The 15,060-nt window shown below is 43.8% G+C and overlaps 1 protein-coding gene across 2 annotated transcripts in view; it reads left to right on the top strand.

Moving 5' to 3' along the window:
- The window catches only part of F8 (coagulation factor VIII), a 117,041-nt gene extending 106,129 nt beyond the window's left edge, over nt 1–10,912 (top strand). For both annotated transcript variants that reach the window (XM_042974082.1, XM_042974083.1), the window contains 4 exons: nt 1,677–1,821; nt 2,232–2,380; nt 3,115–3,291; nt 8,907–10,912. In XM_042974082.1, coding sequence (XP_042830016.1) covers nt 1,677–1,821; nt 2,232–2,380; nt 3,115–3,291; nt 8,907–9,062 — 627 coding nt within the window. In that variant the 3' untranslated portion in view covers nt 9,063–10,912. The remainder of the gene's footprint in view (nt 1–1,676; nt 1,822–2,231; nt 2,381–3,114; nt 3,292–8,906) is intronic.
- The last annotated feature ends 4,148 nt before the right edge of the window (nt 10,913–15,060 follow it).

Below are 15,060 nucleotides of genomic sequence, written 5' to 3'. Positions count from 1 at the left end.
TAAATGCCTTTTATTTCTTCTTCTTGCATCACTGCTCTGGCTATGAATTCTGTTACGATCTTGAATAGAAGCAGTGAAAGCAAGCATTCTGGTCTTGTTCCTGATGTTAGGTGGAAAGCTTTCAGTCTTCCACCATGGAGTCTGATATTAGTTATGGGTGGTTCATAAATACCCTTTATTATGTTTGGTCATTTCCCTTCTATTCCTAGTTTGCTGAGTGTTTTTTGTCAGAAAATGTTGGAGGGGTGCCTGGGTGGCTCAGTTGGTTAAGTGCCTGACTTCGGCTCAGGTCACGATCTCACGGTTCATGAGTTCGAGCCCCTCATTGGGCTATGTGCTGACAGCCTGGAGCCTGCTTCAGATTCTGTGTCTCCATCTCTCTCTGCCCCTCCCTCGCTCATGTGCACGCACTCTCTCTCTCTCTCTTTCTCTCTCTCTCTCAAAAATAAATAAAAATTAAAAAAAGAAATGTAATATTTATAATGTGCTGCTGGATTCAGTTTGCTAAAATTATTTGAGGATTTCTGCATATAAATTGTTAATGTATACTGGTGTGTGATTTTTTTCTTGTGGTGTATATGTCTGGCTTTGGTATCAAGGTAATGCGTAACTTGTAGTATGAGTTAGGATGTTTTAAAAGAGCTTGGAAAAGATTGGCATTAATCCTTCTTCAAACATTTAGTAGAATTCACCAGTAAAGCCACGTAGCACAGTTCCTGGCACATAATAAATGGAATCTAGGATTTGCGTAGTCATTAGCCATTTGTTGATTTAATACCTTGTGTCCCTAAGGTTTACAATCAAGACACAAGGATTGAGTAAAAAATGCAGATATATTTATCAAAAATAATTCTATGATTCTGGGGACAATGTTATAACTTTATTAATATTTTATTTTTATCCCACAGGAAGGAAAAATTGTCACAAGGCAAAATAATTTTCTTACATGCCCCATAATAGTATAACTATGATGTGTGATTATATAACAGACTTACATTGATTCCTGTTTTAGTGTATTCAAGCAGAAACAAATCCCAGGTGTTTTGCAAGAGATAATTTTCAACTCTCTTTACACTGTATGCCATGGTTTAAATCTAGGCATTTTGAATAGGCATTCCTATCATATTTCTCAAACTGTGTTCCTTTTACTTTAAATATGCCCGGTACTGTCTTCTGGAAGCTACACATGTCAAGGTCCTAAACACCACATGTTGGATGTTAATATGTATCTCATGAATTCAGACACAAGAAATAATTAAGGCCTCACAGCTCACGCACACACACACACGTGCGCGCACACACACGCACACACACACACACACACACACAGCACACATTCCTGGAAGATTCTTCTGAGGCCCACGTGGGCAAGTCCTGACTCCCAGCACTCTCTCACTGCTGCCTCTGCCCTCAACTTTAATGAGCTTTTCATAGGACCCCGAAAATAGAAGACTACTTCACCTGCCCAGAGTTAATGTCCCTTGTTCCATTCTTCCTCCTGGTGTTTTCTGCTTTCATGAATTCCATTTTAACACGTGTCTAGCCAGAATAGCTTTGAGCGTTGGATGCTGTTGAGAAATGCACAAAGCAAAATTAGAAGGAAGATGTGATTGGGAGGAATTGCTTTTTACTCTGACTCCACTTTCCATGTACCTACGCTACTCCCTCCCTTACAGGTGTTCTTTGGCAATGTGGATTCATCTGGGATAAAACACAATATTTTTAACCCTCCGATTATTGCTCGGTACATCCGTTTGCACCCAACGCATTACAGCATCCGCAGCACTCTCCGCATGGAGTTGATGGGCTGTGATTTAAACAGTGAGTGCCAAGTTATCCTGTATCCCTCCCTCTCCCAACCATGGGTAGGATGACTAACTGTCATAGTGTTCTCGAGAGCAGGGGTGTTTCCCAGATCAGAAACTATCAACGCTAAACCAGCCAATTCCTGAGCAAACCCAGGGCTTGGGCATGCTAAGGGAGGGGGGGGAGCGACTCCCCAGGGGCAGCCACCCCCCAAGGTGTGCTTAACAAGGCAAATCAAAGTCAAACAGAACTGAGAAGAGCTGACCAGAAACCTAGGGGCATGTTAACAGCAACAGAATCTGTGCAAAAGTTTATGCCCGGGAAATGACATCATGGTGACAATAGCCCTAGAGGATCACTGGGCGCAGGTAGAACCGAGGCTGCATCTTCTCCTTGTGATTACATTCCCCTGTAATTTCTTCGAGGCTGCAGCATGCCACTGGGAATGGAGAGTAAAGCAATATCAGACACACAGGTCACCGCCTCATCCTACTTAAACAGCATGTTTGGCACTTGGTCCCCTTCACAAGCCCGGCTGCACCTCCAGGGGAGGACGAATGCCTGGAGGCCTCAGGTAAGAGGCAGGTCTGCCAGGTAACCAAAGCGCAGGAGGGGGTACTGGTGGGGACAGAGTAGGGAAAGTCCTTGACTGTTTCTTTAAGGCATTTCTGTCACCTGGTTGTTCCCAAAAGGGAAGGAAAGTCAAGGATGGTTGCCTCTGGGGAAAACTCCCCCAGTTACTTCGCAGATGTGCTGTGTGATTTCACACAGCGTTCATTGGGGGAAATGATCCCTAATCGAACCTCCTAGAAGCAGAATCTCTATGAGCATTACTGGGCTGGTGTCTGTGAAAGAACTGTAGTAAGCTGAAGTACAGTTTTATGGAGAAGTATCAACAATTGGCCTTCTCTGCAGAACCACTGAATTTGGGATTTTCAGTCACTGACTAGTTTTAGGGGGATGAATGCAATTAATGGTCTCTGCTCCTCCCAGGGGCTTACTTGAAACAAAACAGGTTGTATAGCACATTGCCAAACTGGTAATACTCTAGTCCATCTATATATGGCTCACGTATTCATTTAGCAGACATTTACCGGGCACCTATCAAGCGGGAGACCCTGAGGATACAAAGCGGAATCACGAAAACTTTCGGCCCTCAAGTTGCTTCGAGCCTAATAAGGGAGACTGATGGAGAGACCATTTAAATGCAGAGCGATATCTGCTATGACATGGTGAAGAGGGAGGGCTGTGGGGATTTCTGGGAACAAATGGTACCCAAAACGATACCACTCTACCTACCTTCCTCAGGCAAATAATCCAAAAGAGTGGCTGCAAGTGGACTTCCAGAAGACAATGAAAGTCACAGGAATAGCCACCCAGGGGGTGAAATCACTCCTTACCAGCATGTATGTGAAGGAGTTCCTCGTTTCCAGTAGTCAAGATGGCCATAACTGGGCTCTGTTTCTTCACAATGGCAAAGTCAAGGTATGCTGGTCTCCTGGGAAAGGCACAAAACTCTTCCTAGAGCTTGACATTTATAAAGATAACAAGGTGGATACATGATCAGACTTTCAAGATAGATTTTACTGAGTATCTGTGGTAACAGGACACGATGGAAGACATTTCGGGAGGACACAGTGACTCCAAGGAAGGATGTACAATCCCAGGAAAGGGCAGAGTAGAGCCGAAAGTTGATTACCCTCCTGGATGTTGATGTCATTCAGGAGGATGGCAGGAATCAGAGGGGTGAAGAAGAATGCGAGTTATTTGCCAAATGTTTAATGATGTCTGTATCCTCACCCACAACATAAACGTCAGTTCCCAAGCCTCATTGACCTTTAACGTACATGACCCAGACAATCTTCCTTCTTTTTTAAGTTTATTTATTTCTTTAAGTTTATTTATATTTTGGGATTGAGAGAGAGAGAGAGCAAGGGAACGAACAGGAAGGTGCAGAGAGGGAGAGAGAGAATCCCAAGCAGGCTCCGCACTGTCAGCACAGAGCCTGATGCGGGGCTTGATCTCACAAACCCTGACATCATACCCTGAGCCAGAATCAAGAGTCAGACGTTTAACTGACTGAGCCACCCAGGTGCCCCCAATCTTCCTTCTTGATGTGGGTTTGCTGCATAAGTCAACAAATTTTGCTAATTAGAGAACATGACAAAAGTCTTGCTATCCCATGACTAATGAGAGAATGACTAGTTCATCTGTATCGTGTTCATCTGTATCGTCTCTTTTCTTTTTCATCAAGAATTAATCGTGGTGCGGCCCTTACCAGTCTCTCTCATATAGCCTTTTGCCACTTGCTCCTTTGCTCTCTAAGCTCCATCCATACTAAGAAACTCTCAGGTCTCTTAAAACAGCGTGTTCTTTCTCATACTAGGACTTTATACATACTGTCTATTCTACCTAGAACATTTTTCCTAGGCACTTCCCATTGCCCTTTTTACTTGGCTCGGTCTTTAAGTCTCAGACAAACATCATCTCCTCCTCCAGGGAGAACTCCCTGATCCCCTAGTGCTGGATTAGACTTCTGCTGCTGGCAGTTTAGTAGACCAGAGTATAGATAATACATATTTCAGGACATTTTAAAAGGGTATATCTCTGATAGCTGCTACCGTATGGATGAACCTTGAATGCATTAGGTTAAATGAAACAGACTAGACAGAAGGAAAATGTATGATTCCATGTATATGAGTGTATTAGTCAGTCAGGGTTCTGCAGAGAAACAGAGCCAGTAGAATGTGCGTGTGTATAAGGAGATTATGGTAAAGAATTGGCTTACGGTTGTGAAGGCTGACAAGTCCGAAGATCTGCAGGGTGAGCAGTGAGCTGGGGACCCAGGAGAGCTGACGGTGTAAATCCCAGGCTGGAGGCCAACAGGCTCAAGACTTAGGAAGGACTGATATTTCAGTTTGAGGCCCCAAGCTGGAAAAGCGAATGTCCCACTTCAAAGGCAGTCAGGCAGGAAGAATTCTCTCTTATTCTGAAGAAGGTCAGCCTTTTTGTTCTATTCAGGCTTGTAACTGATTGGAAGGCAATCTGCTTTACCCATTCTATCATTTGAATGTTAATCTCATCCCAAAACATCCTCACAGACACTCCCAGAATAGTGTTGGACCAACAATCCGGGCACCTCATGAACCAGTCAAGTTGGCACATAAAATTAACAATTATAATGAGGTACCTAGAATAGCAAGTTCATAGAGAGGAGAATGGCACATTACTGGTTAGTGGGTACAGAGTTTCAGTTCTGCAAGATAAAGAATTCTGGATATGGGCGGTGGTGCTACTTGGACAATATTGTGAATGCATCTAACGCTGCTGAATTGTACACTTAAAAACGGTCAAAATGGTAAATGGTGTGTTATGTACATATCGCCACGATAAAAAGGCTGTATCGTGTATAGTCCATACTTCGTACCGCATTGTTACACTCAGAGAAGTTAGGGGACTCTCCAGCCTCCTCGCCAACAGGAGCAAAACAAAACAAAACAAAAAACCCATGAGCTTTTACTTGACAATAATGAGCTTAAATCAGAACAGAGAGGTAAAATACGAGAAAATATACAATGGAGGACCTTTCCTACAGGAAAATGCTTATATGAGTGTTATTAGGAGACTAAGCTTTGAGCATAATGCAAGGAGAACCAAATGCATTCAGGCACATCCTGACACCTGGGAGAACCTTTCTCGAGCCCACTCTAGAAGACAGCACTCCCAGTTTAGGTCCCCAAGATCCCCACAAATCGCAGTGATAAGATCATAAACATTAGCAAACATGCAAGAGAACAAACCAACTTGACAACACGTGAGCAGAGGGGAGCTGGACCATAGAGCATGTGAGTCTTGATCTCAGGGTCATGAGTTCAAGCCCTGCTTGGGTGTGGAGCCTACTTTAAAAATAAATGACAAACTACCCCAAATTACTAGGCAGTTCTGGGGAAACAACACTACTTTTAGAAATGAAAAACAGAATTATCGAAGTTTGAAAATCAAAGAAAGACTTAGTAGGACATTAGACACAGCCAGAGAGACTTTATTCAGTTGAAAGATACAGCTGAAGAAATTACCCAGGATGGCGCACAGAAGGCAAAGCATGCGGAAAGGAAATTAAGAGACAGAGGGTACCCATCAAAAGCCTAACATACATATGATCAGGATCCCAGGACGAAAGGGAAAATATAGTGGACAAATAGCAAAATGTTAACTTTAAAAGGAAAACTGCCAGTTATTTTACCTGCAAAACGGCTTTATTTGGGAACAGCAGAAAGCTGTTGTTCTGCAGAACAAAAGCAAAGCACACCGAGTCCTGCAGGAAAGGGAGGAGCTGGGAGCGGCTGCCGGAAACAAACAGTCCATTGGAATAAACTGGAAGTGGAAAGTGCAGTGGTTTCTCATTGGCTGAGCTGTGACTTCGGGGCCGGGCTGCAGTGGGGATGGGGCCCAAGAGGGGTGGACCTTCCTTCCTCTTGCTCTGGTAAGAAAGTAGTAAAGAAAGCGGCATCCTCGTGAGAGGCCCGCCGTCTTCCTGTCGGATCTGGAATTGAGGACACGTGGTAGGCTGTGAGCCTCCCCTGCTGCCCTTGCCCCTGACTCCATTCTAAAAGAGGCTTCCTTTTATAATTTTCACAAAACAAACAAGGACAACCACTTTTGCCACTTCTATTCAACGTTTTACTGGAAGGTATAGCCCGAGGAATTAGGCAACAAAAAGAAATAAAAGGCATCTAAACTGGAAAGGAAGAACTAAATCTCTCTTCACCAATGATCTGAATATATATATATATTTTTTTTTTTAACTGCATAAGACCACCCATAACTCACCTGCAGAGTAGCTAGAAAACAAAGAATTCTGTTTCTATTCACAAGTAAGTAGACAGTAAACATGCAAAGCTATAGTTGAGCTAGCATCAGGGCTCACGCTGGAGAGTCTAGGGGAGACTGTGCAAGAACCAGAAAAGGTCAGTGGTAGAAAACAAAGAAAATCACTTCTTTTTTTTAAGTTTATTTATTTTGAGAGAGAGAGAGAGAGAGAGAGAGAGAGAAAGAGCACACAAGTGGGGAGGGGTAGAGAAGGAAAGACAGAATCCCAAGCAGGCTCTGCGCCATCAGCACAGAACCCGATGTGGGGCTTGAACTCATGAACCGTGAGATCATGACCTGAAGTCAGACGCTTAACCAACTGAGCCACCCAGGAGCCCCGACGATATACTATTTAATATTCATAAGGAACTTTAATGAATGCTGAAACCATTGGCTGAAAGCTTGATGGGAAATAGAGTATCTACATGGTTTCAAAGTATCATCCCACAGATTGTTTGTTAGGAAAGGGAAACGATCATCTTGGTAACAGAGAGATCTGGTGGACATCACCTTGACCAAGTGATCAAACTTTTCATCATCAATTTATGGGACAAATTAGCATTATGTGTCCCTGATGGATGTAGTGGAAAGGACACATCATGCACTCAGTTTTCTCACTAAAAGTGTTTAACGAACATGTCATAATGAGAAAACAGTCACATAATTTAGAATGTGGAACAATCCACAATACAATGGTCTTACGCTTTTCAAAATGTCAGTGTCAGGACACTTGGGTAGCTCAGTTGATGAAGCATCCAACTGTTGATTTCGGCTCAGGTCTCCATCTCACAGTTGTGGGATCGAGCCCCTCACTGGGCTCTGCATTAAAGGTGTGGAGCCTGCTTGGAATTCTCTCTCTCTCTCTCTCTCTCTCTCTCTCTCTCTTGCTCTCTGTCTCAAAAATAAATAAATAAACTTATTTTTAAAATGTCGATGTTGGGGCACCTGGGTGGCTCAGTCGGTTAAGCGTCCGACTTCAGCTCAGGTCATGATCTCGCAGTCTGTGAGTTCAAGCCCTGCATCGGGCTCTGGGCTGATGGCTCGGAGCCTGGAGCCTGCTTCCAATTCTGTGTCTCTCTCTCTCTCTGCCCCTCCCCCGTTCATGCTCTGTCTCTCTCTGTCTCAAAAATAAATAAACGTTAAAAAAAAATTTTAAGTGTTGATGTTATGAAGGACAAAAAAGATCAGAGACTAGGAGTCTGTTCTCGATTAAAGGAGATTTGAAGAGATAGAATAAATAAATGCAAAGTGTGATTTTTATTAGATTCTGGGTTGGAAAAATTGTATAAAGGATATCATATGATAACTGGACATTTTAAAATATTAGGCTATATTATATCAGTATTACATTCGGTGGATAGGATATTATTCTGTGGTTGTAAACAACCTTAGTTTTAAGTTTGACATGCTGAAATATTTGGGAGTAAAATGCCATGATGTTTACGACTTCCTTTCAAGTAGTTCAGAAAATTGTGTGTGGTGGTGGTGGTGGTGGTGGTGGTGGTGTGTGTGTGTGTGTGTGTACGTTATGCTACATGTCCTGTGTGTGGAAGATACACGAGTGAGCAGGGTCTCTGACTCTCGTGGGGCTGGCTGGCATTTGGTGGTGAAAACCGAGGAAAACGGTGGGTAAGCCCGTAGCCAGACACACGGGGACACTGAGGGCTCTGGACGAAGTCAACCAGCTGAGACTCGGGGCTCCGGCAGTGGCTACCTGTATCGGGCGTTTCTTGTGCCCTCACCTGGCAGCAGCCTGACTCCCTTCCCCACGGGGTTCAACACGCAGACGCTGTGTGTCACCTCAGACAGAACGTTCCATTTCACCGAGGTTTTGGCGAGTGGGTGAGAATATTCCAGATATAAGGCATAGCCGGAGCAAAGGCCTCCACGGCAGGCATGCCAGGTGCTCTTAATTCTAGAAGTCCGACCCACTTTCCCAGGCCCAGATGCGTGGGATGCAGTCATCCATTCGCCTCCCGGGGTTCAATCCGGGACTGCCAGAAGAAGGGCTACTCAATCGAGCACAAAGAGCCGCATGGAGCGTGCGTGTGGTGCTGGGCATTGCCAGAGGTGCGGGCCACTCTGGGGATGAGGGAAGGATTCCGACTGACACAGTAGGAGGCCAGTGGACTCGATGGCGCAGGCGAGAAGAAGAGAAGAAGCGGAAGGGGGGTTAGCAGGTAGTGTTTTTCCCGTCAGACAACTAACAAATGCCATCTTTCTTCTTTCAGGTTTTTCAGGGAAATCAAGACTCCTTCACACCCGTGGTGAACTCTCTAGACCCCCCACTACTGACTCGCTACCTTAGAATTCACCCCCAGAGCTGGGCACACCAGATCGCCCTGAGGCTGGAGGTTCTGGGCTGTGAGGCCCAGCAGGTGTACTGAGGGTACACCTCCAGGCCCTGCCTCCAGGCCCACACCCTCTCCAAATTGCCTTCTGCCTCCCAGCCTGGCCTCCGGGTCATTCCCTGCCCTGCCCTGCCCTGCCTGTGGGCCGAGACTTTTCTATGTGTTTAAACCATACAGCCCTAGGGGACACCGCCCCGAAGCCTCCCAAATTAATTGTCGTGCATCCCGCATTTCCTGGGAGGATTGCATTCAATTTAACTCTCCATTTGCTGCAACTGCTCCCAGATTGCTTTTTCCTTCCGATGCCAGGAGGAAATGAGGAAACTCATCTGGAAAGCGCTCTCCTCCCACCAGGTCAGATCTCTCACAAACCCCCTTTTCCTCCTTTGTCAAAGAACAGTGTGTTTAAAGTTTGCAGAAGATAGTCATGACGTAAGCATTTCGGATTGGGTTTCATACATTTAAAATAAAACTCTCACTTGTTTATGATCCTGGTCAAGCATGGAGCAAATCCGTGTCACCACAGCCTTGAAGCCAAAAGGCAAGCCATTCTGACAACCCGCAAAATGTAGATTATGTAAGAACTACTACATGAATGTCTGATATACTTATAGATGGAATTCTCCTAGTTGGTCATCTTGGGGCATTGCTAGTGGCACACTCTTACCTCGAAAACTAGTGTTTTTAAACTGGGACTCACAGGTGGGACTCAGGAACCCCCAGATTCCATGACATCATAGACAACATTATGTATGAATGCATACGTGCGGTTTTCTGACAAGATCGTCCAAAGATGTGATCAGAAGTTTAAAGGGGCGAATGGCTTTCAAGAGTTCGATTTCATCTCAGAAGGATGTACAAATAAAGCTATTTGATCTTAATTCTAATCAACAACAAGAAAAAGGTAATACGTTAGGATCACAGAGGTATCGGGAACTTTGAAGTACAATGACAACGTTCCCTTGAAATTTGTGGTGACCAAGAAACGTAATAATCATAACAGGTTTCTAAAGGGCATATTTTAATATTCCCACAAAGAAACAAGGAAAATACGTGCCCATCTGGGATAGCAGATACAACGTTATATTGTATCTGGGATAGCAGATACAACAAAAATGTAACGGAAAATTCTATACCATGACGGAAAACTAGAATCCCACTTACATAGTTGAAAGTTCAAGGAGCCGGATGACACCGAGCTGGGGAAAGCAGGGACAAAACGCTCGATCACCCCACCGCACCACAGGAAGCCCCACCTTGGACTGTGCCTCATTGACAAGGTCATGAAGGGCTCCTTACTACGCCTTCCTTCCACCTGCTTACGCCCTTCCCTGCGACCACGCAAACATTTCCCACACGGCAGAGGGCGCTAGAGGCGAGGATAAGCCACAGAGCAGTCGGAGGAAGCCTCCAAAGTTTGCAATCCAGAGCATTTAAAAACAGGAGTATTAGAGAAAATGTATTACAATCTCAGAAAAAGCAAGAAAACTGATGCTTTTTGTCTAAGCTAGAGCATTGTCTAAGAGTCCTGCTTGGCCCCGACCTGACCTTTTGGGGAATGTAGCATAGCTGTCCCAGCATAATCACAAACTGCAACAGCCCAAGGCACGAGTGGTTCTAATTCTGTAAGACTGTAGGGCTAGAGGTCAATCTACAGAAATCAATAAATTGTTTTTCTTTATAGCCTGGTAGAAAAGTTAACCCTAAAGGTGATATGGCTTTATTTGCTGTAAAAAGTTAACCACTCTCATGTCTAACTTAATGACCTTGTTTTGACAGTCTTTTCCTATTGACCGAATGCGTCTCTGTTCCTCAACTGCTCCTGGAGCCCTCTGGTCTTCCTGTTTCCTCAATAACCACTTAAATAAAACCGTGACACATACAAACAAGCGCCTCTGAGAGTTGTGTTCTTACACTGCAAATAAAAATGTGAACAAGATATTAAAAAACAGACGGAGGCACCGAAGAACAGGAAGGACACTTTAGAAAACCTAATTAGTGAGTCAGAAAACCAGATTAAGTTGAACTCAGAGTAGAAAGTGATATTGTTTATGAGAGGTAAACTAAAATTTTAAAAATGAGAAATGGAGCCTTGATCCAGAAGACTTTATATAGAGACAAAAGAGAACTGGGAGTTGCTATTCAATGGCTATAGAGTTTCAGTCATACAAGACAAGTAAGTTCTAGAGCTCCCCTGGACCATATCGTGCCTACGGGTAGCAATACTGGACTGTGCACTTCAAAATTTAACAGGGGGAGGCACCTGGGTGGCTCAGTCAGTTAAGCATCCAACTCTCGATTTCAGCTCAGGTCATGATCTCACGGTTTGTGGGATCGAGCCCCACGCTGGGCTCTGTGCTGACAGGGCAGAGCCTGCTTGGGATTCTCTCACTCTCTGCCCCTCCGCTACTAGCCCTCTCTATCTTTCTCTCTCAAAACCAAATAAATAGACATTAAAACAATGTAACAGGGTAAGCTACGGTTAAGTGTTCTTACCACAATAAAAATGGAAAGTTCCTGAAGGAAAGATCAGATTGGATGTGGTCAAATAAAACAATACAAACAAATTTCTTTGGGATGAAATCATCATCAACATCATCATCAAAGAAATGCAAATCTTCAGATCAGTCTCTTAGTGCCAAGCAGAAAGAAAGAACAAACCATAGCCTGGGGCCGATGTTAAATCGTAGGGGCAATGAGGTCGATCAGCAAAACAGACACCCTCGGGAGCACCAGAAAATCCACACTATTTGATAATGCTGTTTGAGTGATTTGAAAAATCACAGAGATCATAGCAAGTTAATTATCAGAATATCGGGACACCAATTCACTCCTAGGACAAATGTAGCTTGTAACTTTAAGTGAACAAATACAACTTTCTGTCACAAACATTTTGTCAAACATAATCTCAAGGTTATAAGTCGACAATCTTTGCAAGATGCATATTACAGCAAGTCTATCTTTGGGGCGCTTGGGTGGCTCAGTCAGCTAAGCATCTGCCTTCCGCTCAGGTCATGATCTCAAGGTTTGTTCGTGAGTTCGAGGCCTGCATCGGGCTCTCTGCTTTCAGCCCAGAGCCTGCTTCGGATCTTCTGTCCCTCTCTCTCTCTGCCCCTCCCCTACTCGTGTGTGTGTGTGTGTGTGTGTGTGTGTGTGTGCACATGCACACGCTCTCTCAAAAATAAAAAATAAAGGGGCGCCTGGGTGGCTCAGTCGGTTAAGCATCCGACTTCGGCTCAGGTCATGATCTCATGTTCCGTGAGTTCGAGCCCTGTGTCGGGCTCTGTGCTGACAGCTCAGAGCCTGGAGCCTGCTTCAGATTCTGTGTCTCCTTCTCTCTCTGACCCTCCCCCGTTCATGCTCTGTCTCTCTCTGTCTCAAAAGTAAATAAACATTAAAAAAAAATTAAAAAAATAAATAAAAAATAAAAACTTTAAAAAAATGTAAAAAACAAGTCCATCTTTTTTTTTAAAAAAATTTTTTTTTAACGTTTATTTATTTTTGAGACAGAGAGAGACACAGCATGAACAGGGGAGGGGCAGAGAGAGAGGGAGACACAGAATCGGAAGCAAGCTCCAGGCTCTGAGCCATCAGCCCAGAGCCTGACGTGGGGCTCGAACTCAGGGACCGCAAGATCGTGACCTGAAGTCGGACGCTTAACTGACTGAGCCACCCAGGCGCCCCTAACAAGTCCATCTTTTAACGTTAGAGAAACGTTTAGTAAACAGGCTATATAGAAAACCAGCTTTATGATGACAAGATACAGATTTAGACTTAACTTTATTGTTTATAAACTGACTTGAACTATTTCTAACCTTCTTCCGTGACTGTCTAATCAAAGGCTGATGATTGACATAGCACTCCTAGAAACTTGTGGGTGTGATTTCCATCCAGAGTGTGAACGAAGACTGGGACTATTAAAAAATTTTATTAAGAGACATCTTAAAAGACCTAAGTAATTGGGATTAGAAGAGTCAGTGTTATAAAGACGTCAATTCTTCACAGAGGCATCTATAGATTCAACACAATCTCAATCTAAATTCCAACATTTTCTCATTGTGGAATCAAGCATGTGGAAATATAAAAGTCCAAGAGTGGCCAAAATATTCGTGGTACCAAATAGCAACATTTATTTTGTTTTTTAAGATTTTTAAATTCAGGGGCGCCTGGGTGGCTCAGTCGGTTGAGTGTCCGACTTCGGCTCAGGTCGTGATCTCAGTCTGTGAGTTCGAGCTCCGCGTCGGGCTCTGTGCTGACAGCTGGGAGCCTGGAGCCCGCTTCGGATTCTGTGTCTCCTTCTCTCTCTGCCCCTCTCCCGCTCATGCTCTGTCTCTCTCTCTCTCTGTCAAAAATAAATAAATGTTAAAAAAAATTTTTTTTTTAAATAAAGAATTGCATGCTCCAGCCAGTGAGCAAGCCAGGCGCCACAACGACAATTATCTTAACGCCACAGTAATTAAGACAATTTGATGTCAGCCCAAGGACAGATCAATAGAGTGGTGGAACATATTAGAATCCCGAAGTAGAGACACATTATAGATGGGCATTGACTTACGACAAAATAGCTCAGCAGAGCAGTGGTACTGGGTCAGTCAGAAATCTATATGAAAAACTGAAATTTGGGGTCTCTGGCTGGCTCAGTCAGGAGAGCATGTGACTCTCGATCTCAAGGTCATGAGTTCAAGCCCCACGTTGGGTATGGCGATTACTAAAAATAAATAAATAAAAAATAAACTTAAAAACAAGTGAAAGCTATTTTTTTTTTTTGAAAAATGAAATTTGACCCCTTCCTCACACTATACTCAAAAAAATCAGTTTCAGATTAACTAAAGCTCTGTGAACAGCAAACAAAATTTCTAGCAGGGTCATGTTTCTGGAACAGCACCCCAAAGCCACTGACCAGGAAAGAAAAGTTTGATAAATTTGAATACACTTAGATTCAGATCTTCTGTTCATTTACAGAGTGGGAGAAAATATTTGTACAATTGACAAATGGATGTGTAGCAGGTGGAACTCTCTTATGCTCTTTGTGATATACTTTTTCTGGAAAGCAATCTGTCATTACCCAGGTTGAGCATGGAGATACCCTACGATAATTCTCTTGGGTAATGACCCAGGAGTAGATAGAATTGCCTTGTGAACCAAGAGATAGGGGAGCACTATCCAAACTGGAAAAACCACCCTTATTGTGTATATTTCCCAGTCTCTTGTTTTAATTGCTGTATCCTATCCTGTTATACAGTATATACCACAATCTATCCATTGCTTTTCTGGTAGAACTCTGACTAGTACCTCATTTATGCTGGTTCATCTATGGAGGTGAGCATCTTTTCTTAAAAATTAACTTGTAAGAGGGGCGCCTGGGTGGCTCAGTCAATTGAGCGTCTGACTTCGGCTCAGGTCATGATCTCGCGGTTTGTGACTTAAAGTCCCACATCGGGCTCTGTGCTGACAGCTCACAGCCTGGAGCCTGCTTCCGATTCTTTGTCTCCCTCTCTCTCTGTCCCTCCCCCCGCTTGTACTCTGCCTCTCTCTCTCAAAAAAATTAACTTGTAAGAGTTCTTTGTATATTAAGGATCTTAACCTATTATCTACCATATATTTTATGAAATGTATTACCTAATTTGTCATTAATCATTTACCTTTCTTTTTAATATTTTGCTCAATGAAAGCTTTACACTTTTATGCAATAAATTTATCATCAGTATTTCCAATTCTAGTTTGGGGTGGTGGTTTTTTTGGTTTTGTTTTTTTATTTGAGAGAGAGAGAGAGAGCACATGCGAGCAGGGGGAGGGGCAGAGGGGGAGAGAGACATTTTTTTCAACTTATTTATTTATTTTGAGAGAGAGCATGCACACAAGTAGGGGAGGGGCAGAGAGTGAGGGGGAGAGAGACAGAATCACAAGCAGGCTCTGCTCTCGGTGCCCATTGCAGGGCTCAAATCCATAAAACATGAGATCAAACACGCAACCGACTGAGCCACCAGGCAGCCCGAGAGAGAGTGAATCTTAAGCAGGCTCCACACTCGGCATG

This window comes from Panthera tigris, chromosome X (assembly GCF_018350195.1).
Source record: "Panthera tigris isolate Pti1 chromosome X, P.tigris_Pti1_mat1.1, whole genome shotgun sequence".
NCBI classification, from domain to species: domain Eukaryota; kingdom Metazoa; phylum Chordata; class Mammalia; order Carnivora; family Felidae; genus Panthera; species Panthera tigris.
Note: the sequence above shows the minus strand (reverse complement) of the source record. Positions and strands in the feature narration are given on the sequence as shown.